The sequence below is a fragment of the Danio rerio genome, chromosome 4, assembly GCF_049306965.1.
Source record: "Danio rerio strain Tuebingen ecotype United States chromosome 4, GRCz12tu, whole genome shotgun sequence".
In the NCBI taxonomy this organism is placed as follows: Eukaryota; Metazoa; Chordata; class Actinopteri; order Cypriniformes; family Danionidae; genus Danio; species Danio rerio.
This window is the reverse complement of record NC_133179.1, coordinates 55,653,200-55,675,751: the sequence shown is the minus strand read 5'-3', so window position 1 is coordinate 55,675,751 and position 22,552 is coordinate 55,653,200. Positions and strand designations below refer to the sequence as shown.

Sequence of the window (22,552 nt, the reverse complement as noted above, 5' to 3'; positions counted from 1 at the left end):
TAAACTACGAAGGAAACACTTAACAAATTACAGTATGTACATTAAAAAAAGGTTTGTTAGAGATGATGATGAAAATGTGAGTGAATGGACAAACCAGCAGACTGAGCACAGTGTAGAACTAACTTTGCATGAGCAGATTAAATTCAGCCGGAGAAAGAAATGCTGATCTCTTTTTTAAGATGCTGCCGTAGTCACTCATAATATCTGCGCTTGATTGATAATGCCTTTTTATAGTCACGGTGTGTGCGCTTAACTCTGAGTTGGTCTACTCGAAGTTGATTGACCCAACTCAGATCAGCTATTCTGAAACCGAAAACTCAGAGTTTTTAATCTCTCTGTAAATCAACTCAGAGTTCAAGTTTAAACTCCGAGTTGTTTAAACCTCCTTACTGAAACAGGCCCCAGATCAGCAAGAGACGTTTGTTTGTTACTTGCACTTTTGCTGAAGATGAATCTCCCTCGCCAGTTGGCCTTGGGGAAACACGGTTTTCTGTGACGTCCTTGGAATTCCCTCGCTTGTGGGTGGGTAGTTCTGGGATACTGAGGTGATGGACTGCTGAAAGTCGGTTTGCAGAAGTTCGTGCGGTTTCAAAGCAAAGTTTCTTTGTTGCAGGGTGTCTTTAAGTGACCTGGGGCCTGTTTCAGTAAGGAGGTTCAAACAACTCGGAGTTTAAACTTGAACTCTGAGTTGATTTACCGAGAGATTTTCGGTTTCAGAACAGCTGATCTGAGTTGGGTCAATCAACTTTGAGTAGACCAACTCAGAGTTAAGCGCGCGCACCGTGACTATAAAAAGGCATTATCAATACAGCGTAGACATTACGAGTGACTATGGCAACATCTTAAAAAAAGAGATCAGCATTTCTTTCTCCAGCTGAACTTGATGTGCTCATGCAAAGTTATAGCAAATATGAGTGTATATATTTAAAATGAAGCAACCATCAGTGAAACAGAGACAGCGTGGGAAAACAGCTGCTCAAGTTAATGCGTAATTTTTAATTTTAAGTATTTAAACATTTTAAGTATAATAAAATAAGTAATATAATGTGTGACGTTTATACTTTTTTTCTAAACTTTTATACACTTTTATCAGTTTTAATAGATTTAACAGTGCACTTGTGTGTCTGCCTTTTTATTGATCAAGTGATAGAGGTTTATATAACATTAAGAAGGTAAGCAGTAATAAAATCATTTAGACAGAAACATAATCCCATTAATCTAGTAACAGTGCATGTCGAAGGTTAATTATTTATGAAAAAAAGGACAAGCCTCGTACGTGACTTTGTTCTGTGTGTAACAAAAATGTAGGCAATAGCTGTTGTGTTTCCATCAAAATATAGGCTATTACATAAATTTGTGCAAAACTGGAATAACGCCTAAAAATAAAGCAGCGTTTTTATCCAAAGAGTCGAAGAGAACACAATCGTCACTTCCTGATTAACTTGCGCCAAATATCAACAGTAAAAACAGAATTACTGCGGTAGAAGAAGCTGCATCAATGATTTTTTATTTAATTAATGTACCTGTCCTGAGCCTCAGAAGACAAATTGACACACAATGAACACGTGGGGGCGTTTAAAGCCAGACGCAGAGATCTTGACACGCTCCAGACGCTCTGAGGTAATTAATAATATACACTAATTCTGAAACAGTAAATGCATTTTAGAATGACTAAAACAACATTTAAGATGTTCTGCAGTGTGCTCAGTCTGCTGGGTTGTCCTTTCACACACATTTTCATCATCATCTCTAACAAACCATTTTTTAATGTACATACTGTAATTTGTTAAGTGCACTTCGTAGTTTATGCGCATCTTTTCTTATCAAATAAAAGTTTAACCTACTCAGTTATGTACATGTTTTATTATGCGTATTTTCAAAAGTTATGTGAATCATGACGTTTCCATCAATCTTTTTTATGCACATCTCCAAAATGAGCTCTAAAATAGGTGTGTGGAAATGTAAGACTAATGCGAGAAATACCGCTTCATCTTTAAAAAGGGGAGGAGACCGACAGAAATTCTGAGTTTAGAGAATAAAACCTGCTCCGGACCAGGTTAGATTCACAGAGTAAGTTACCACGGTAACTGACTCTGAGTTAAAGTTAACTCTCTTTCAGAAACAGACTTGACTTACCCTGCTTTCTCAAGTTTAACAAACCTGCCATTTTGAAACGGAAAACCCAGAGTTTCTCTCATTTCAGGGTTAAACTACTCTGAGTTTACACTTAACCTGCTTTCTGAAACAAGCCCCTGGTCTGATCCATCCCTATGGCACTGTCTGCCAATGAGCAATTGCCATGAAGGGCAGGGCCACACCCCGTGCCGATGTAGAAAGGGTCAATCATTAACACACTGCATGTAGATTTCACGGGGAAGAACTCTTGCAAGATTGAAACTCTTACATCAAATGTTACAAGATGAATACTGTTTGTACTACTAGTTTTTCATTTACACCAACAGATTGCAAATGTCACTAGCTTTCATTCAAGACCAGATCTCATACATTTTAGACACACGCAGATCAATTTAATCTGCTTTAAGGGTTAAAACAACACATTGATTAACCTGGTTGGTTGAAATAACCACAGCATATGAGGAACATTATGGTGTATTAATCAAAGATACATCTGCCTTAGTTCTAACATTTAAAGAGATTGTCTTTCATTTGTAAGCATTAATGTTTCTAGAGATCTCTTCGTCTCTACGAAATTGTGCATCTGACAGGATGCACAATTTCAATGTCATTCAAAAGTCTTGTGAGGCGGTTCCTGCTGAAAATCCTGTAAAGCCCCTTTGTTTAGTTTAAATCATTTACTAATTTTGCTGAAGGGTACCTGGAACATCTGCGGCCAAAGTATTGGTCAGAATAACGCAAAATCAATTGGTGCTTTGTTATCATGATGGTTTAAGCCCTTAAGCCAGTTCAATGACTGAGACAATTTGCAGATGCCCAAGATTTCAGATTCAACTCGTGTTGACCACTGCAATATGCCCATGAGTTCCTTCAATGTGTTTATTAAGGGATGATGATTTGCTGAAACTATCCCCACACTGAGTGCATGTAAATGGTTTCTCTCCAGTGTGGATCCTCATGTGGTGATTAAGGTGTGATGAGCAGTAAAAACTCTTCCCACACTGAGTGCATGCGTATGGTTTCTCTCCAGTGTGGATCCTCATGTGTAGATTAAGGTATGATGATTGGCTGAAACTCTTCCCACACTGAGTGCATTTGAATGGTTTCTCTCCAGTGTGGATCCTCATGTGGTGATTAAGGTTTGTTAAGCAGTTAAAACTCTTCCCACACTGAGTGCATACGTATGGTTTCTCTCCAGTGTGGATCCTCATGTGTTGATTAAGGTGTGACGATTGTTTGAAACTCTTCACACACTCAGTGCATGTGAATGGTTTCTTTCCAGTGTGGATCATCATGTGTTGATTAAGGTGTGATGAGCAGTTAAAACTTTTCCCACAATGAGTGCATGTGAAGGGTTTCTCTCCAGTGTGGATCATCATGTGTAAATTAAGGTGTGATGATTGGTTGAAACTCTTCCCACACTGAGTGCATGTGAATGGTTTCTTTCCAGTGTGGATCATCATGTGATAACTAAGGTGAGATGATTGGTTGAAACTCTTCCCACATTGAGTGCATGTGAATGGTTTCTCTCCAGTGTGGATTATTATGTGAATCTTAAGTTTGCTTTTGGTTGCGAAACTCCACACTGAGTGCAGGTGAAACGATTCTTGTCTCTCCTTTTTAAAACACCATCAGTCTGTAAATGAGTTTTTTCCTCAATTTTGACATGATGTTCCTCCTCTTTACTCCCCTCATTCTCTTCAATTAGGTCTGAAATAAATAAAACATTAGTTTTCATTAAGTCTTAAAAACTCTCATCAAAAGCTGAAAAGTGGAAAGACACTGGAAACATTGGCTACACACACTATAATTTTGATGCACATTAAATGTAAAATAAATCAGATCATATTTTGTTTGGTCCATTAACGTGTACACATTTAAGCAGATTCAATTCAATTCATCTTTATTTATCTAGTGCTTTTACAATGTAAATTGTGTCAAAGCCGCTTAACATAAAAGTTATAGTGAATTTAAACAGTGTCAGTCCAGTTTTTAGAGTTTTTCATAAAAGTCATTTTGGTCATATTGATAAGACACAGATTTCTACGATTTGTAAAGTGGACAGGGAATACTTGTTTGTTGTGTGCCTGACTGGTAAATGTATCAGAAAAAAAGTTCTGGGGTAACAGCTGAATATTTGCCTCGCAGAAATGAGACATACCTGTACAGCATCTGCATAAAGGCTGGAATGTGCACCTTTCCCTTTGTTTGCTGTTGGGTCATTTTCATCCATTCTGGGGTGATTTTGAGGCTTAATTTGGCAAAAACGTTCTCAGTGTTTCAGCAAAGGGACTGATATTTGGGGACATCTTATTTTGACCTATTCTGGAAAAATGCGCCATTGGCCTCTATTATAATTTTTTTAATAGTGCAAATAAAATACAATAAATAATAACAACAACAACAACAACAACATGGAAATCACTCAAATAAGCATATAAATGAGAGTAATAAATTCATCAAGACACAATGAGTTCCCCATCAATGGGAAAATGCTTAAAATTTTTTTTTAAAAACCTCAATACACTCTGGGCAAATTTACTCCCTTTTCATTATATTCATGGCTGTTTTTTCTCCATTGACCTCTATTATAAGAACATTTTTTTTTTTATTGCAAAGCCATGACAGCATATATTCATGAATTTATGATTGTTGGTGTTCTTTGTAACGACATTGTTTAATTAGTCTTTAATTGACGGCAAAAAGGAAATGGGTGAGAGAATAAAGGAGGAGGAGGAGAGTTAAAGAAGGCAGCATTTTGTGGTGTGTAGAAGAAAGAGATGTTGACTGAACTGTTGCAGTGTGGGGAAAGGAGTAGAGAAGTCGGGTCGAGATGAGCAGTGTAAACTTAACGACTGGCTGTGAGAAACAAAAAGCGGAAGTATGTATTGAAGCAACAGAGCAAAGACCGCTGTCTTGTTACTGAAGTGCACGTGACGTCGTTGAATGTGTGCGTCACTAAAGACTTCAGTGCAATGTGTCCTGAACAAAATCAACTCACTGATTTATCTTTCTTGCTGGCATGGAGTCAGCTGCCAACTCACCGGCTGGGTTCACCAACACCCTCAACCTTCACATCCACATTCGCCATTCCCCACTCATGTCCCTTGACCCCTCCACTCCGTGGGTAAGAAGCAAAAGTTTTTGTTTTCTTTGCCCAAATGCTCATTTTGTTTTTCTTGTTTTGTTTTCTCCCCGTACTATTGTTATCATTATTATTTTCCCCGTTTTCAAATCTGACAAATCTGCTGGCCTGAAATCATTTGCATTTTTTTCTTTCATTTGAGTTATAAGTGCTGAGGGTTCTGCGTTTCATTGTTATATTGTTTGTTTTGTTGTTGATACTGATGTTTGTGTGTGAAAAGTTTTTTTTATTATTATTATTGACTAATACAAACTTTATTTAGACAATTACAGCAATTATCTGAGTTTTTTCTGGTTCTCTTTGTTTGTTATTTTATTTTATTTTTTTTATTATTTGTAACTGGTGGTGAGAGCTAGCCGTGGTATATTTTGTTTGAAATGTATTTTGACAGATATTCTGTCTGGCGCCCAAGATTAACTACTTAAAAACAAGTGACAAACATATTTGTTTAATATTTGTTTATTGTATTTTTTGGGGGGGAATCACCATTCCCACATCACCATTACATTTCCCTGTTGGGAAGAGATTTGTGATTTTTAAAATTGATTATCAGTTCAGTGCAAAAAAGTTTCTGCCTTTTATATGGAGTATAGTGTGTGTGTGTGTGTGTGTGTGTGTGTGTGTGTGTGTGCGTGTGTGAAAGAGAGAGAAGCTGGATTTATTGACCTTATTCTAAAATGCGGAAGTGCGCCTGTTTTCGCGATTGTTTTAGAACTTCCGATTCAGTTGCCTAAGGTAGAAATGACTAGGAATAATAAACGGCAGAAAATGGTCAAACTACTTGCTCTACAAGCAAATGTTTGCATGACTATACAGACCAAGTAGAATAATATAATAAGGAAATATCAGTTTGCAACATCAAACAGCGAAAATAGCAGTTTTTAATGTCTAAAAATGAATGTAAGTGAAAGACCGGAAGTCTCGTGCCAAAAAGATTCAAATGGCTGCGCCCGCTCGTCGGCGAAGAATAAGGTGAATACTCTAGCCTGGCGCCGCATCATGCACCACCGCTGACTGCACGCTTACCTCGTGAAATGGACGAGGCCTTACTCGCCACGTTCGCCATTGTGATATTCTTTAAAATGACAGGGGGCAATCAAAAGAAACCCACTGTAAAGTCAGACGGATAAACAGAGAAGTAGAAAGTTTCCAAAACTACGTCATTTCATTAATATCGTTCAATGTTTTTAAACTAAATAGATTTTTTGTTTAAATAAATTATTTTAATGATATAAGGATTTCTATGACCATTCAAGATTTTTTTTTTTATCAAACTTTGGTGCATCACTTGCTTTTGTTCATATCTCGGACAGTTCTACCCATTATAATTTCTTAAAACATTCTTAAAACATTAATGACTGCAGAACATGGGTTGCTCTACAAATACATATTTTTATTATGGCAAGAATAAAAGCAACAACAACAAAAAAAGTACACTTACTAAAAAATACATGTGTCTTTAGATTTTGCCCGCTCCACAATTCACAGATTACTGTCTGGCTAGTTTCTCTCCTCTGCTTATGCTAAAAGGCAATAATGGTCCAACGTTTCTGACGATTAACACCAATAAAGCCTGGAAAAACAGGCATCAGTATATTGTAAACTGATAGGTTCAAATATTCCCTGTGTGTTTTGTTTTTGTGAAGTTTCAGTGCACTTTATTGACGCATTTCATTAAAACAGTTTGCATAGAGAGAAAAGAGAGAATTCTAGACATCTAATTGTTGTTGTTCTGAGATTTTATGTAAATCGGTCTACAAACTTGTTGTGAGTGTTGAAGCTGGCCTCTGCTGATGAAACTGCAAACTATCTACAGTAAACTTTCTTTTAATTAAATCTCTGACTCCTGCTCTTCTTCATCTGATAGACTGGTCATTTTTGGGTTAAAACTGTTGGTCCCCCTACAAAGTGTATTTATGCACTCACACTATAATCTGCTGTTTTACTCCACTGAACTCCATATAAAAGACAGAAACTTATTTGAACAGGCCCATCTAAAGGGTGAATGCAGCCAACTGATGATCAACAGTAAAAATGACACATTTGACCTCTTCCCAACAGGGAAAACAGCAACAATCTAGAACGCATGATTATTTGGTGTCATGGCTTTGCGGTTAAAAAATGTGGTTATAATGGAAGTCAATGGGTCCAAAAACAGCCAAGAACATAATGAAAGAGTATATAGATTGCGAGATTAATCGTATTATCATTCATGATAACGATATTCTTGGCCCATGATCATGAAAATGGGAGACTAATAATACATAAAAGAATGACAAAAGACATGAGAACAAGTAACAAATGAAACTCATTCCTGTTTTTCAATGAATGCTTATGTGCATTTAGGAGAACTAGGCAGCACACTCAGGGCTGCAAGATAGATTACTTTAGTATTCTTATTATTAAAATATATCTGAATGAGGATTAAATGACTGAGTTGGTCTTTGAGAATGAAAACTAACCTGTTTGTTCCTGCAGATCTTCCTGTTTGACTGTAATTGTTTCTTCAATCTTCACATCTTCACTCTCCTCTTTAATAAATGCCATCTTTATAACAGTGTGGAGATCAGTCGCTTCAGCAGGAGTTTTTCTCTGCGTTTGGACACTTTATCCTGCTTAAAATGAACAAAACAATAAAAATGTTCCGTTTAAAATAAATAAAACAATGAACAGAAACAAAATAACTTCTCTTCAACACTTGCTTCAACAGTCTCTTTGTATGAAAGAAATTAACAAAAAGAAATCAGGTAAGTCAGAGCGAGAAACAAAACCCACAAATGACCTGATTAAAACTAGTACTCCATTTCTTATAGTGATGTATACTTAGAATGGAATGACATTATACTATTTAATAAAGTAAACCTTCATTAAAACACTTATTACATACTATTACATCCCTGTAACTTAATTTGAGTATGTTCTTAATTGTTGTTTGTTTTATTTACTTTATTGTCTGCTTACAGCAATGTGTAGCATTTTTTTGCCCAAGACAAATTTCCTCTCGGGGACAAAAAGTTTATCCTATCTTTATTCAAACAATAGACCTCATTACTGTGAGTTAAATAGTACTATGTTGTATAAAGGGTTAAAATAAAATTGTCAACAGCAGGTACATAATTTAGCACTGAATGAAAAAACAAACTTTAATCAATCGCTTTATATAAGTGTAAACGCTTTAAAACAAACCTTTCTTCAGTTGAATCACAGCACGGGAGCGGCGCAGGCTTATGACGTCACAATCCACGCCAAAATAAAAGTCTTTTTAACCTTTTTTTTGGCACTTAAGTTACTTTTAGTCATGACTTATTATTTATAGTTTTCTCTGCGTTTGGACTTTTTATCCTGTTAAAAATTAACAAAGCAATGAAAAATTTTCTGTTTAAAATAAATAAAACTTTTAACAGAAACAAAATAACTCCTCTTCAACAGTTTATTTATATGAGAGTAATTAACAAAAATAAATCCAGTAAGTCCGAGCAAAAAACAATAGCCACAACTGAGCTGATTAAAATTAGTACTGCATTTTTTATATATAGTAATGTATACTTAGATTGAAGTGAAATTATTTTATTTAAAAAAAATTAAACCTTTATTAAGACTCTTAATACACTAATGTTGTTCCATAGTCCTCTTTACTTTGAGTAAAACAGTATTACGTTGTATAAAGGGTTAAAATAATATTGTCAACAGCAGGTACATCATTTAGTATTGGATGAAAAACCTGAAACTTTAATCAAACGCTTTATATCTGTGTAAAAGCTTTTAAACAAACCTTTCTCCAGTTGATTCACTTTTTTTTGTCATAAGAAAAAAAATATCTAAAATCACATACAAATACAAATAATAATGTTAGGACTGCGTTGTTTTGTTTGTGTGTTTGATTTTGATTTCTAGATTGGGGGCGTGCCTTCAGCGCACCTGATGCTGGTCAGCACCCTTATTTAAACCCCGGCAGAGAGTTTGTCGGGGCCGCTGTCTATACACTTGGCAGTTCGCCAGAGCAGCGCTCCTATTTGGGCATTATGCTTTCTTTCGCATCCATACACTATCACTAACTACATTTACCGCATCCATTCATTTGCATTTCACACTGATTAAACATACTGATACTGATATTTTGATTATATAATTTAAATTGAGTTAAATAAATATTCTTTTTGATTATACTTCTCCTTGTCGTCTCCCTTATTATGTTACATCCTTGAGCCAGGTGTAACAACATGATCAAACTAGTATTACTTTCTCTGCTTCAGTGATGTCCAGCGGCAGAATAACAGCTCGTTAATTCATGCTTGTGCAGTTGATGAGACGGAGAAAAGTAATTAATGTATGCACTCCTTTTACTTATTTTCGTGTTGTCAGGTTCACAGTGCAAACAGCTCCCGGTGGGAATAACTTGAGTGAACATAAAACAAAGCCGAAGCTCTGCTTGAGCAGCACTGCACACAGCGAGCTCACATCATCCAGCTTGCGTGTCGAACTACACTACCCACAATACACTTCGCTATGGACTACAACTCCCTTAAATATTCTATTTCCCCTCCTGAAACACTAGCGTGCAAATTAAGCTAAACTGATACTAAAATTGTTTTACATTTGGTTTTGTAGTTCGGGCCAAAATAATGTTTGTTGCCGTTTTTAATCGTTTAGGTTCATTTGATCGTGTAACCCTCGATACACAAATGTATTATAAGCTGTTAATTAATTGACCAGATGCTCAGAAGTCTAAATTTCTCCAAAGAGAGAGAAGATACAACAACAGTGAAGGACTCGGACACAGAGGTAAGAATAATAAAAGATTGTATTGTAAAACTTTCACAGAAATATAAAATAAAATAAATAATAAATATAAATAAAACAAATTCTAGGCTTGTTTCACACTCATCTAATGACCTCAATCTTATTTACACTCTCTAATAACACTTCTCTTTCTTCACAGGGTTTTTGGCTGTATCACTAATAAGGTAAGTTAATATTATGTTATTTTTCTGTTTTTCTATTGTTAAGGTCTAATATTATATTTTGGTTACTATTATAAACAATAATATAATACTACTATACTAATAACAATACTATATTAAAGGTTTATAAGTGTAAGTTAATAATACAACACTAAAATTGTTTTATTATTCAATATATAATCAAGATTTCCCTTCTTAAACCAATTAACTTCTCTCTATAAAGCTTCAAAAATTGCAACAAATGAACACTCCAATGAAACAATGTACAAATAAAATAAAAATGAAAATAAAACATTCACTTAAAACATTTCAAAATGTCCCAAAAGTCCAGTACAGGTGATGAACACTCAAAAAGATTCTTTTGCAAAACAACTAGGTTGCAAATTCAGTTCCAGAGATCCAGGATGTTGCACTTGTGAGTGTGTTGTAAATTTACACTCCTACCATGACGCTGAATAGGTTTCACTTTGTATCTTTCCAACAGGTGTATCCAAAGAATCCACTTAATGGGAGGCTCGCCAGTCCAACTCCACAATTAGACACGCACCGATGGAAGTTGAGACAATCCAAATCCAGAAAAGAGTTCACACTTCAATTAATTCGAATCCAGAGCAAATCACATTCAGCAACTGACTTCAATAGAACATCTCACCAATGAAAAACCAGAAGAAGATGCACAAGCAAACAAACAAAGGGGAAAAAAAAAACATTAGCATTTTACAGTGTATGCATTATCTCAGCTTAACATAATTGTAAATAAACAGCAACAATAAATGACCATGTATATGCTTCTCTCTGCTGAATTTCTGTGTTTTTCCTATTTCTTTCACCTATTTGGCATTTTCTTTTTACAAATGACAGCATTTTACTTAAACTCTCTCACTTAAACTTTACACAATCACTTGTATAATACTGTGTATAATACTGTGTTTTCACTAGACCAAACAAATTGTTAATTAATAAAACACATTTTTGACACTAGTTTAAATCATGTTATAATGAAAACAATAATAATAAAAAAACACGAACTCACCAAGGAAATCATTCAAAATCAAAGCGAAAAACCAGGAAAACTCCAGGTGGCACTCGTGTGCAGATTTCACTCGCAGATACAAATCTTGTTTTTTGTCTCTCAATCCTTCATTAAAGATATATGATAGAAATCATTTCAGCATCTTATTAATGGTCAGTTTTCACAGTTAATACACATTTAAAACATTAAAAGATATATATCTAATAGTTTTCTACTGTTATTAATTTAAAAACTTACATCTCTGCATTCCCTTGCGAACACTGAATCACCATAGCAACGGTAAACACAAGCTAACAGACAAGAGAGATTTGTTATTGTTTGTAAATCTGATCTGCTATAGTGTAAGGCACGATGATGTTATTCTAAAGCACTATTCCCTTGAATGCTGTTTAATACTCTATTATGATTTATTTATATAAATAAATAATTTTAATATATATTATTTAATCAAGTATTCTGCCAATGTTTTTTTTTTTTCATATTTATAAGGGTATTTCTATTTGCTCTATTGCTGTGTACTACCCACTAGTAACCTGGGTTACAATTTACTATATATAAATCAGTTGACATTATTAAGGCATTTATTGGGTACAATTGCTACTTTTTACTGTCATTCATTGTGTTTTGGTCATTATCAATGCACTGTCACTTTAATTGAGCGTGAGCAGCGCGTCAAAAATAGACCCGGCGCCAAAACTATCGCTGCACTGCTGCTTCAGCGATGCTCACGCCTCGCGCTGACGCGCTGCTGCTGCGTGCGATATGAAAGCTCTAATCTGTTAACATGGACGCCGAAAAAACACGCGCTGCTGGCGCTTGCGGTGTGAAACAGCCGTTAGTCTTTACACTAAAAGAAAAAAACTGTGGATACGATACTTCCAAACGCAGTTTCATCTAAGACAGTGGGGGGGAAGCAAAATTTACTATGCTTTCTACTCAGTTACTTTGCACATGCATAAAGAGGCTCTTGTACGACAAATCCAAAAGGTGTGATCTTAACAATAGGTGGCAGTCACTTTTGCCCTAAACCACAGGTTGCCTTCAAGTCATTCCTTAAGTCCACTCGGTCTTGCACCGTTTTATAATCTTCCTTATTTAAAACAGCTCAATTAAGTCATCGGCTTCATTGTAGAGTACCCCTAGTATCTGAGCCTGCACTGCGCAATGAAAGAAAGAAGCAAAACGGGATGGACAGATGCCTGAAATGTTGGAAACGCACCACACCTTAAGTCAGTGAAGAAAAAGGGCAAAGCTTGCAACTCTTGTGGGACTCGAACCTACAACCTTTGAATGGCTCAGCTTACAGCCTAGAAGTCCAATGCGCTATCCATTGCACCACAGAGCCTGCACCAAAAAAAGCACTTTTTGGGACTCTCTGGCCCATGAAAGAACAGCCAATTGCAGACAAAGTACTGCTGGGATTTGAACTCATGATCTCCTGTTTACTAGACAGGCGCTTTGACCAACTAAGCCACAGGGTCAAACGATGTTGACAAGGGCTAATTGTTTAATCGAAAAAAGAAAAGAAAAAAACTAACAATGGTAGCGCTGCATGTGTGAATGTCTGGACTTGAAATATTAAAGTCCAATTGGTTAGGCATTACCACATTATGCTATATAAAGCCATCGTCCGAAGTCCTCTTGAACGAGTAGCGTTCTTAAGGATTTGAGTTTTGTTTAGAAACCGACTGCTAAACATCCTGCTGCGTAAACACTCGTAACTCTTAAAAAAAAGCAACCCTGGCACATGTACATTAGGCACTGCTGGGAGTTGAACCCAGGATCTCCTGTTTACGAGACAGGCGCTTTGACCAACTAAGCCACAACACCAAAGCTGAAAAGAAGGCTAGACGGTTTTGCACACAGAGACTAAAAAAAGACAGCAAGTCTAAAATGGCAATCAAAGAGGTTGTTTAACTCTATTTGTCGCACTATTCATTAGGCCTCAAAGCTATACAATTTTATTATGCATTCCGGTAAGCTCTATAAAACAAGCGCATTCACCACCTGGATCAATTTAGCCCAGGATCAATCAAGCCCAGGATCTCCTGTTTACAAGAGAGGCGCGTCGACCAGCTAAGCCACAGCACCACAATGAATGACCGTAAGAGACATTTGCCCGATAACAAAAATCGAAGAAGAATAAACCAATACACAACAAAAACCAGCATGTCAAGATGCAGAAAATGCCGACAAGATGGACATGGTCTTTTAGAGTCTGGATGATCATGTCTCAAACCTGACCAGTAACCTGGCCTCCGTTCAAGATCAAAGCAAAAAATGCATTGATTTATTTTTATTTAATCTACCCTTAATCAAGTGTCAAGTGTTTTTTAGAATCTCCAGTTTCATTACATCCAAACCCAGATTCAGCTAGGAAAATGGAAATCTGAGGGAAAGGTGCAATTTGGATTTGAACCTAGGACCTGCTGTTCCCAAGACAGGTGCTCTGGCCAACTTAGTCTTAACACTAAAAGAAAAAACCTCTGGATACGATACTTCCAAACGCAGTTTCATCTAAGACAGTGGGGGAAAAGCAAAATTTACTATGCTTTCTACTTAGTTACTTTGCACATGCATAAAGAGGCTCTTGTACGACAATTCCAAAAGGCGTGATCTCAACAATAGGTGGTAGACACTTTTGCCCAAAACCAAAGGTTGCCTTTGAGTCATTCCTTAAGCTTAATTGGCCCTGCACCGTTTCCTAATCTCCCTTATTTAAAACAGCTCAATTAAGTCATCGGCTTCATTGTAGAGTACCCCTAGTATCTGAGCCTGCACTGCGCAATGAAATTAAAAAGCAGAACAGGATGGACAGATGCCAAAAATGTTGGAAACGCACCACTCCTAAGTCAGTGAAGAAAAAGGGCAAAGCTTGCAACGCTGGTGGGACTTGAACTCAAAACCTTTAAATGACTCAGTTCACAGCCAAGAAGTCCAATGCACTATCCATTGTCTTAGATGAAATGATTTCCATTTTCCGAGCAGACAGAGGGTTTGGATGTAATGAAACTGGATATTCCAAAAAACACTTAACACATGATTAAGGGTAGATTAAATAAAAATAAATTCTTGCATTTTTTGCTTTGATCTTGAACAGAGGCCAGGTTACCGGTCAAGTTTGAGACATGATCATCCAGACTCTAAAAGACCATGTCCATCTTGTCGGCATTTTCTGCATCTTGACATGCTGGTTTTTGTTGTGTATTTTTTTCTTCTTCTATTTTTGTTATCGGGCAAATGTCTCTTACAAATAATTTTTGTGGCGCTGTGGCTTAGCTGGTCAGAATGCCTGTCTTGTAAACAGGAGATCCTGGGCTTAAATCCCAGCAGCGCCTTAGTTCAGGTGGTGCGTGTGCTTTTTTTTTTATAGAGATTAACGAAATTAATTATAAAACTGTATAGCTTTGAGGCATAATGGATAGTGCGACAAATTGAGTTACATATGAGAGCTCATTTGATTCACAACTAGTTGACTGCACACCCATGTTTTTAAGTTGTTTATCTCCCCCTCCATATTCTCCATTCCTCAAACCTATTGAGGACCTTTTTCCTGCCTGGAGATGAAAAGTGTATGACCGAAATCCAAACACACGTATACCCCCGCTCCAAGCTATAGCAGTTGATGCTTTTCATGGCTGGATTTGCCATGCAAGGTGACATTTCCCCCACTGCTTGGCCACACCAATACAGAAAAGAGAATGCAGTATAGCTGGTTTTTTTTTTTATTTTTTTATTTTTTTACTGTAACTGTATTTAGTAAATACTTTTGTTGATGGTATATGTAGACCACATTTTCTGCAACTTTGTGTTGGTTGGGATGAACACTGTACACTGTTTTTGTGAGGAAAATACAGTAAAATATATTTGGTATTTGTTTGTTTTGTATAAAAACAATTTTCGAAAAATTTTACAATGCACTTCTGTAGTTCTATGTACTGTCTGTAGTAAGTGTAACACTGAACAGAAGAAGGCTTACAGAAAGTCATTATGATGAATAGAGAAGTCGTCATAGTGTTTTACATTAAGCACATTAGTGTTTAACTTATCTTATGAATGTCTGTTAATGTGATGGCTTGTGTGTGTCATTTGAAAACAAAATACCATTTTGAGAAGAAATCACATTGTTTTGAACTTATAGTTTCATTTTGCAGAAGAATTGAAGAGTTTTGCCCAATGTGTGTGTGTTTTGTGATTTGTGTGTAGAGTTCTGACAATATGAAACATGCTTTCAGAAATTGTGTGTAAACAACTGGAAAAAACTGGAAACAACCTCTTTGGTTGTCATTTTAAGACCTCCAGGAACAGGTTTAGTGACCCCTGGCTTAAAAGCATAGTTCACTCAGACAGCAACTTTACAGGGCAACACTATCTGCTGACGAACTGGCATTCTCAGAAAAAAGGCCTCTGTGTAAGCCACAATGCCCTTACAAAACAGCAGACAACTGTAAGGGCTCAACCGAAATTTGAATCTGGGATTTCTCACGGCATGAACGAAAAGCATACTGCTAGACAACCAACTCACTATGGAAAGGAATGTTTATGTGCCGACACTATCTGCTGACAAACTGGAATTCTTCGTGAATTGTTTTTTTATGAAAGCCATAATGCCCTGTAAAACAACAGAATAACTGCAAGGGCTCGTCCGGGATTTGAACCCTGGACCTCTCGCACCCTAAGCGAGAATCATACCCCTAGACCAACGAGCCACAAAAGCTTGAATATTTCACAAGACATCAGAAGCAACAGATGGTCAGAAATCCTTATCTTACAAACATTGAAGCAGGGCTTTTGCTTCATTTGGACCCGGGACTTCTGCAATGGTTCGTCCAGGCTTTGAAAACGGGACCTCTCACACCTTATGCGAGAATCAAGCCCGTAGACCAACAAGCAACTGCAAAACAGCCACTTTACATGGCAACACTATCTGCTGACAAACCGGCATTCTCAGAAAAAAGACCTCTGTGTAAGCCACAACGACCTTACAAAACAAAAGACAACTGTAAGGGTTCAACTGAAATTTGAACCTAGGATTTCTCATGGCATGAACTAGAATCATACTCCTAGACCAGCAAGCCACTATGCAAGAAATATTTTATGTGGCGACACTATCTGCTGACAAATTGGAATTCTTTGAAAGACGTTTTTACGAAAGACATAATGCCCTGTAAAACACAGTACACCTACAAGGGCTCATCCGTGTATTGAACCCGGGTCCTCTAGCAACCGAAGCGAGAATCATACCCGTAGACCAATGAGCCACTAAATAGAGACAATTTCACAAGGCGTCAGATAGTCAGAAATCTTTCTCTAACGAATCAAGGGCACCCTAAGTGAGAGTCATACCCCTAGACCACCGAGCCACTGCAAAACAGCAACTTTATATGGCAACACTATCTGCTGACAAACTGGCATTCTCAGAAAAAAGGCCTCTGTGTAAGCCACAACGACCTTACAAAACAGCAGACAACTGTAAGGGCTCAACCGAAATTTGAATCTGGGATTTCTCATTGCATGAACGAAAATCATATGCCTAGACCAGCAAGCCACTATGCAAAGGAATGTTTTATGTGGCGACACTATCTGCTGACAAACTGGAATTCTTCGAAAGACATTTTAATGAAAGACATAGTGCCCTGTAAAACACATGACACCTGCAAGGGCTCGTCCGGGATTTGAACTCAGGACCTCTCACACCTGAAGCAACAATCATACCCCTAGACCAACGAGCCACTAAATTAAGAGAATTTCACATGGCCTCAGAAGTATCAGATAGTCAGAAAACTTTCTCTAACGAATCAAGGGCACCCTAAGCGAGAATCATACCCCTTGACCAACGAGCCACTGCAAAACAGTAACTTTATATGGCAACACTATCTGCTGACGAACTGGCATTCTCAGAAAAAAGGCCTCTGTGTAAGCCACAACGCCCTTACAAAACAGCAGACAACTGTAAGGGCTCAACCGAAATGTGAATCTGGGATTTCTCACGGCATGAACGAAAAGCATACTTCTAGACAGAAGTACTGAGAGAATTTCACAAGGCGTCAGATAGTCAGAAATCTTTCTCTAACGAATCAAGGGCACCCTTAGTGAGAGTCATACCCTTAGACCACCGAGCCACTGCAAAACAGCAACTTTATATGGCAACACTATCTGCTGACAAACTGGCATTCTCAGAAAAAAGGCCTCTGTGTAAGCCACAATGACCTTACAAAACAGCAGACAACTGTAAGGGCTCAACCGAAATTTGAATCTGGGATTTCTTATTGCATGTACGAAAATCATATGCCTAGACCAGCAAGCCACTATTCAAAGGAATGTTTTATGTGGCGACACTATCTGCTGACAAACTGGAATTCTTCGAAAGACATTTTAATGAAAGACATAGTGCCCTGTAAAACACATGACACCTGCAAGGGCTCGTCCGGGATTTGAACCCGGGACCTCTCACACCCGAAGCGAGAATCATACCCCTAGACCAAAGAGCCACTGCAAAACAGTAACTTTATATGGCAACACTATCTGCTGACGAACTGGCATTCTCAGAAAAAAGGCCTCTGTGTAAGCCACAACGCCCTTACAAAACAGCAGACAACTGTAAGGGCTCAACCGAAATGTGAATCTGGGATTTCTCACGGCATGAACGAAAAGCATACTTCTAGACAACCAAACCACTATGGAAAGGAATGTTTATGTGCCGACACTATCTGCTGACAAACTGGAATTCTTCGAAAAACGTTTTTTTATGAAAGCCATAATGCCCTGTAAAACAACAGAATAACTGCAAGGGCTCATCCGGGATTTGAACCCGGGACCTCTCGCACCCTAAGCGAGAATCATACCCCTAGACCAACGAGCCACAAAAGCTTGTACGTTTCACAAGACATCAGAAGCAACAGATGGTCAGAAATCCTTATCTTACAAACATTGAAGCAGGGCTTTTGCTTCATTTGGACCCGGGACTTCTGCAATGGTTCGTCCAGGCTTTGAAAACGGGACCTCTCGCATCTTATGCGAGAATCAAGCCCGTAGACCAACGAGCAACTGCAAAACAGCCACTTTACATGGCAACACTATCTGCTGACAAACCGGCATTCTCAGAAAAAAGGCCTCTGTGTAAGCCACAACGCCCATACAAAACAAAAGACAACTGTAAGGGTTCAACTGAAATTTGAACCTAGGATTTCTCATGGCATGAAGGAGAATCATACTCCTAGACCAGCTAGCCACTATTCAAGAAATATTTTATGTGGCGACACTATCTGCTGACAAATTGGAATTCTTTGAAAGACGTTTTTACGAAAGACATAATGCCCTGTAAAACACAGTACACCTGCAAGGGCTCATCCGGGTATTGAACCCGGGTCCTCTTGCAACCTATGCGAGAATCATACCCATAGACCAATGAGCCACTTAACTGAGAGAATTTCACAAGGCGTCAGATAGTCAGAAATCTTTCTCTAACGAATCAAGGGCACCCTTAGTGAGAGTCATACCCCTAGACCACCGAGCCACTGCAAAACAGCAACTTTATATGGCAACACTATCTGCTGACAAACTGGCATTCTCAGAAAAAAGGCCTCTGTGTAAGCCACAATGACCTTACAAAACAGCAGACAACTGTAAGGGCTCAACCGAAATTTGAATCTGGGATTTCTTATTGCATGTACGAAAATCATATGCCTAGACCAGCAAGCCACTATGCAAAGGAATGTTTTATGTGGCGACACTATCTGCTGACAAACTGGAATTCTTCGAAAGACATTTTAATGAAAGACATAGTGCCCTGCAAAACACATGACACCTGCAAGGGCTCGTCCGGGATTTGAACCCGGGACCTCTCACACCCGAAGCGAGAATCATACCCCTAGACCAACGAGCCACTGCAAAACAGTAACTTTATATGGCAACACTATCTGCTGACGAACTGGCATTCTCAGAAAAAAGGCCTCTGTGTAAGCCACAATGCCCTTACAAAACAGCAGACAACTGTAAGGGCTCAACCGAAATTTGAATCTGGGATTTCTCACGGCATGAACGAAAAGCATACTGCTAGACAACCAAACCACTATGGAAAGGAATGTTTATGTGCCGACACTATCTGCTGACAAACTGGAATTCTTCGTAAATTGTTTTTTTATGAAAGCCATAATGCCCTGTAAAACAACAGAATAACTGCAAGGGCTCGACCGGGATTTGAACCCGGGACCTCTCGCACCCTAAGCGAGAATCATACCCCTAGACCAACGAGCCACAAAAGCTTGAATATTTCACAAGACATCAGAAGCAACAGATGGTCAGAAATCCTTATCTTACAAACATTGAAGCAGGGCTTTTGCTTCATTTGGACCCGGGACTTCTGCAATGGTTCGTCCAGGCTTTGAAAACGGGACCTCTCACACCTTATGCGAGAATCAAGCCCGTAGACCAACAAGCAACTGCAAAACAGCCACTTTACATGGCAACACTATCTGCTGACAAACCGGCATTCTCAGAAAAAAGACCTCTGTGTAAGCCACAACGACCTTACAAAACAAAAGACAACTGTAAGGGTTCAACTGAAATTTGAACCTAGGATTTCTCATGGCATGAACTAGAATCATACTCCTAGACCAGCAAGCCACTATGCAAGAAATATTTTATGTGGCGACACTATCTGCTGACAAATTGGAATTCTTTGAAAGACGTTTTTACGAAAGACATATTGCCCTGTAAAACACAGTACACCTACAAGGGCTCATCCGTGTATTGAACCCGGGTCCTCTAGCAACCGAAGCGAGAATCATACCCGTAGACCAATGAGCCACTAAATAGAGACAATTTCACAAGGCGTCAGATAGTCAGAAATCTTTCTCTAACGAATCAAGGGCACCCTAAGTGAGAGTCATACCCCTAGACCACCGAGCCACTGCAAAACAGCAACTTTATATGGCAACACTATCTGCTGACAAACTGGCATTCTCAGAAAAAAGGCCTCTGTGTAAGCCACAACGACCTTACAAAACAGCAGACAACTGTAAGGGCTCAACCGAAATTTGAATCTGGGATTTCTCATTGCATGAACGAAAATCATATGCCTAGACCAGCAAGCCACTATGCAAAGGAATGTTTTATGTGGCGACACTATCTGCTGACAAACTGGAATTCTTCGAAAGACATTTTAATGAAAGACATAGCGCCCTGTAAAACACATGACACCTGCAAGGGCTCGTCCGGGATTTGAACTCAGGACCTCTCACACCTGAAGCAAGAATCATACCCCTAGACCAACGAGCCACTAAATTGAGAGAATTTCACATGGCCTCAGAAGTATCAGATAGTCAGAAAACTTTCTCTAACGAATCAAGGGCACCCTAAGCGAGAATCATACCCCTTGACCAACGAGCCACTGCAAAACAGTAACTTTATATGGCAACACTATCTGCTGACGAACTGGCATTCTCAGAAAAAAGGCCTCTGTGTAAGCCACAACGCCCTTACAAAACAGCAGACAACTGTAAGGGCTCAACCGAAATGTGAATCTGGGATTTCTCACGGCATGAACGAAAAGCATACTTCTAGACAACCAAACCACTATGGAAAGGAATGTTTATGTGCCGACACTATCTGCTGACAAACTGGAATTCTTCGAAAAACGTTTTTTTATGAAAGCCATAATGCCCTGTAAAACAACAGAATAACTGCAAGGGCTCATCCGGGATTTGAACCCAGGACCTCTCGCACCCTAAGCGAGAATCATACCCCTAGACCAACGAGCCACAAAAGCTTGAATATTTCACAAGACATCAGAAGCAACAGATGGTCAGAAATCCTTATCTTACAAACATTGAAGCAGGGCTTTTGCTTCATTTGGACCCGGGACTTCTGCAATGGTTCGTCCAGGCTTTGAAAACGGGACCTCTCACACCTTATGCGAGAATCAAGCCCGTAGACCAACAAGCAACTGCAAAACAGCCACTTTACATGGCAACACTATCTGCTGACAAACCGGCATTCTCAGAAAAAAGACCTCTGTGTAAGCCACAACGACCTTACAAAACAAAAGACAACTGTAAGGGTTCAACTGAAATTTGAACCTAGGATTTCTCATGGCATGAACTAGAATCATACTCCTAGACCAGCAAGCCACTATGCAAGAAATATTTTATGTGGCGACACTATCTGCTGACAAATTGGAATTCTTTGAAAGACGTTTTTACGAAAGACATATTGCCCTGTAAAACACAGTACACCTACAAGGGCTCATCCGTGTATTGAACCCGGGTCCTCTAGCAACCGAAGCGAGAATCATACCCGTAGACCAATGAGCCACTAAATAGAGACAATTTCACAAGGCGTCAGATAGTCAGAAATCTTTCTCTAACGAATCAAGGGCACCCTAAGTGAGAGTCATACCCCTAGACCACCGAGCCACTGCAAAACAGCAACTTTATATGGCAACACTATCTGCTGACAAACTGGCATTCTCAGAAAAAAGGCCTCTGTGTAAGCCACAACGACCTTACAAAACAGCAGACAACTGTAAGGGCTCAACCGAAATTTGAATCTGGGATTTCTCATTGCATGAACGAAAATCATATGCCTAGACCAGCAAGCCACTATGCAAAGGAATGTTTTATGTGGCGACACTATCTGCTGACAAACTGGAATTCTTCGAAAGACATTTTAATGAAAGACATAGTGCCCTGTAAAACACATGACACCTGCAAGGGCTCGTCCGGGATTTGAACTCAGGACCTCTCACACCTGAAGCAAGAATCATACCCCTAGACCAACGAGCCACTAAATTGAGAGAATTTCACATGGCCTCAGAAGTATCAGATAGTCAGAAAACTTTCTCTAACGAATCAAGGGCACCCTAAGCGAGAATCATACCCCTTGACCAACGAGCCACTGCAAAACAGTAACTTTATATGGCAACACTATCTGCTGACGAACTGGCATTCTCAGAAAAAAGGCCTCTGTGTAAGCCACAACGCCCTTACAAAACAGCAGACAACTGTAAGGGCTCAACCGAAATGTGAATCTGGGATTTCTCACGGCATGAACGAAAAGCATACTTCTAGACAACCAAACCACTATGGAAAGGAATGTTTATGTGCCGACACTATCTGCTGACAAACTGGAATTCTTCGAAAAACGTTTTTTTATGAAAGCCATAATGCCCTGTAAAACAACAGAATAACTGCAAGGGCTCATCCGGGATTTGAACCCGGGACCTCTCGCACCCTAAGCGAGAATCATACCCCTAGACCAACGAGCCACAAAAGCTTG

The 22,552-nt window shown here is 38.7% G+C and overlaps 2 protein-coding genes, 1 long non-coding RNA gene and 9 other non-coding genes across 17 annotated transcripts in view; 2 read left to right on the top strand and 10 right to left on the bottom strand.

Moving 5' to 3' along the window:
* Positions 1-22,552, top strand: part of LOC137491239 (uncharacterized) — an 83,226-nt gene that overhangs the window by 18,103 nt on the left and 42,571 nt on the right. The gene's annotated exons all lie outside the window — the stretch shown is intronic.
* Positions 1,492-8,518, bottom strand: LOC137491283 (uncharacterized). 6 transcript variants are annotated; one of them, XM_068220470.2, is made up of 4 exons: positions 8,468-8,518; positions 7,744-7,896; positions 4,298-4,461; positions 1,492-3,846 (listed from the first exon to the last, which is right to left on the bottom strand). In XM_068220470.2, the coding sequence occupies exon 4, from the start codon at positions 3,597-3,599 to the stop codon at positions 2,967-2,969; it is 633 nt and encodes a 210-aa protein (XP_068076571.1). In that variant the 5' UTR covers positions 3,600-3,846; positions 4,298-4,461; positions 7,744-7,896; positions 8,468-8,518; the 3' UTR covers positions 1,492-2,966. The 6 variants fall into 6 exon arrangements, with proteins under 6 accessions (XP_068076571.1, XP_073805104.1, XP_073805102.1 ...); XM_073949003.1 differs by having other exon boundaries at positions 4,298-4,456; XM_073949001.1 differs by having other exon boundaries at positions 7,744-7,893.
* LOC141381892 (uncharacterized) lies at positions 10,066-11,556 on the bottom strand. Its single transcript, XR_012402784.1, has 3 exons — positions 11,513-11,556; positions 11,276-11,380; positions 10,066-10,889 (listed from the first exon to the last, which is right to left on the bottom strand). It is a non-coding gene; the product is annotated as an uncharacterized lncRNA (long non-coding RNA).
* trnat-cgu (transfer RNA threonine (anticodon CGU)) lies at positions 13,032-13,105 on the bottom strand. Its single transcript has one exon. It is a non-coding gene; the product is annotated as a tRNA-Thr (tRNA).
* Positions 14,540-14,613, top strand: trnat-ugu (transfer RNA threonine (anticodon UGU)). The gene has a single exon. It is a non-coding gene; the product is annotated as a tRNA-Thr (tRNA).
* trnap-agg (transfer RNA proline (anticodon AGG)) lies at positions 15,913-15,984 on the bottom strand. Its single transcript has one exon. It is a non-coding gene; the product is annotated as a tRNA-Pro (tRNA).
* trnap-cgg (transfer RNA proline (anticodon CGG)) lies at positions 17,695-17,766 on the bottom strand. Its single transcript has one exon. It is a non-coding gene; the product is annotated as a tRNA-Pro (tRNA).
* trnap-agg (transfer RNA proline (anticodon AGG)) lies at positions 18,066-18,137 on the bottom strand. The gene has a single exon. It is a non-coding gene; the product is annotated as a tRNA-Pro (tRNA).
* Positions 19,089-19,160, bottom strand: trnap-cgg (transfer RNA proline (anticodon CGG)). The gene has a single exon. It is a non-coding gene; the product is annotated as a tRNA-Pro (tRNA).
* Positions 19,460-19,531, bottom strand: trnap-agg (transfer RNA proline (anticodon AGG)). The gene has a single exon. It is a non-coding gene; the product is annotated as a tRNA-Pro (tRNA).
* trnap-agg (transfer RNA proline (anticodon AGG)) lies at positions 20,965-21,036 on the bottom strand. The gene has a single exon. It is a non-coding gene; the product is annotated as a tRNA-Pro (tRNA).
* Positions 22,470-22,541, bottom strand: trnap-agg (transfer RNA proline (anticodon AGG)). Its single transcript has one exon. It is a non-coding gene; the product is annotated as a tRNA-Pro (tRNA).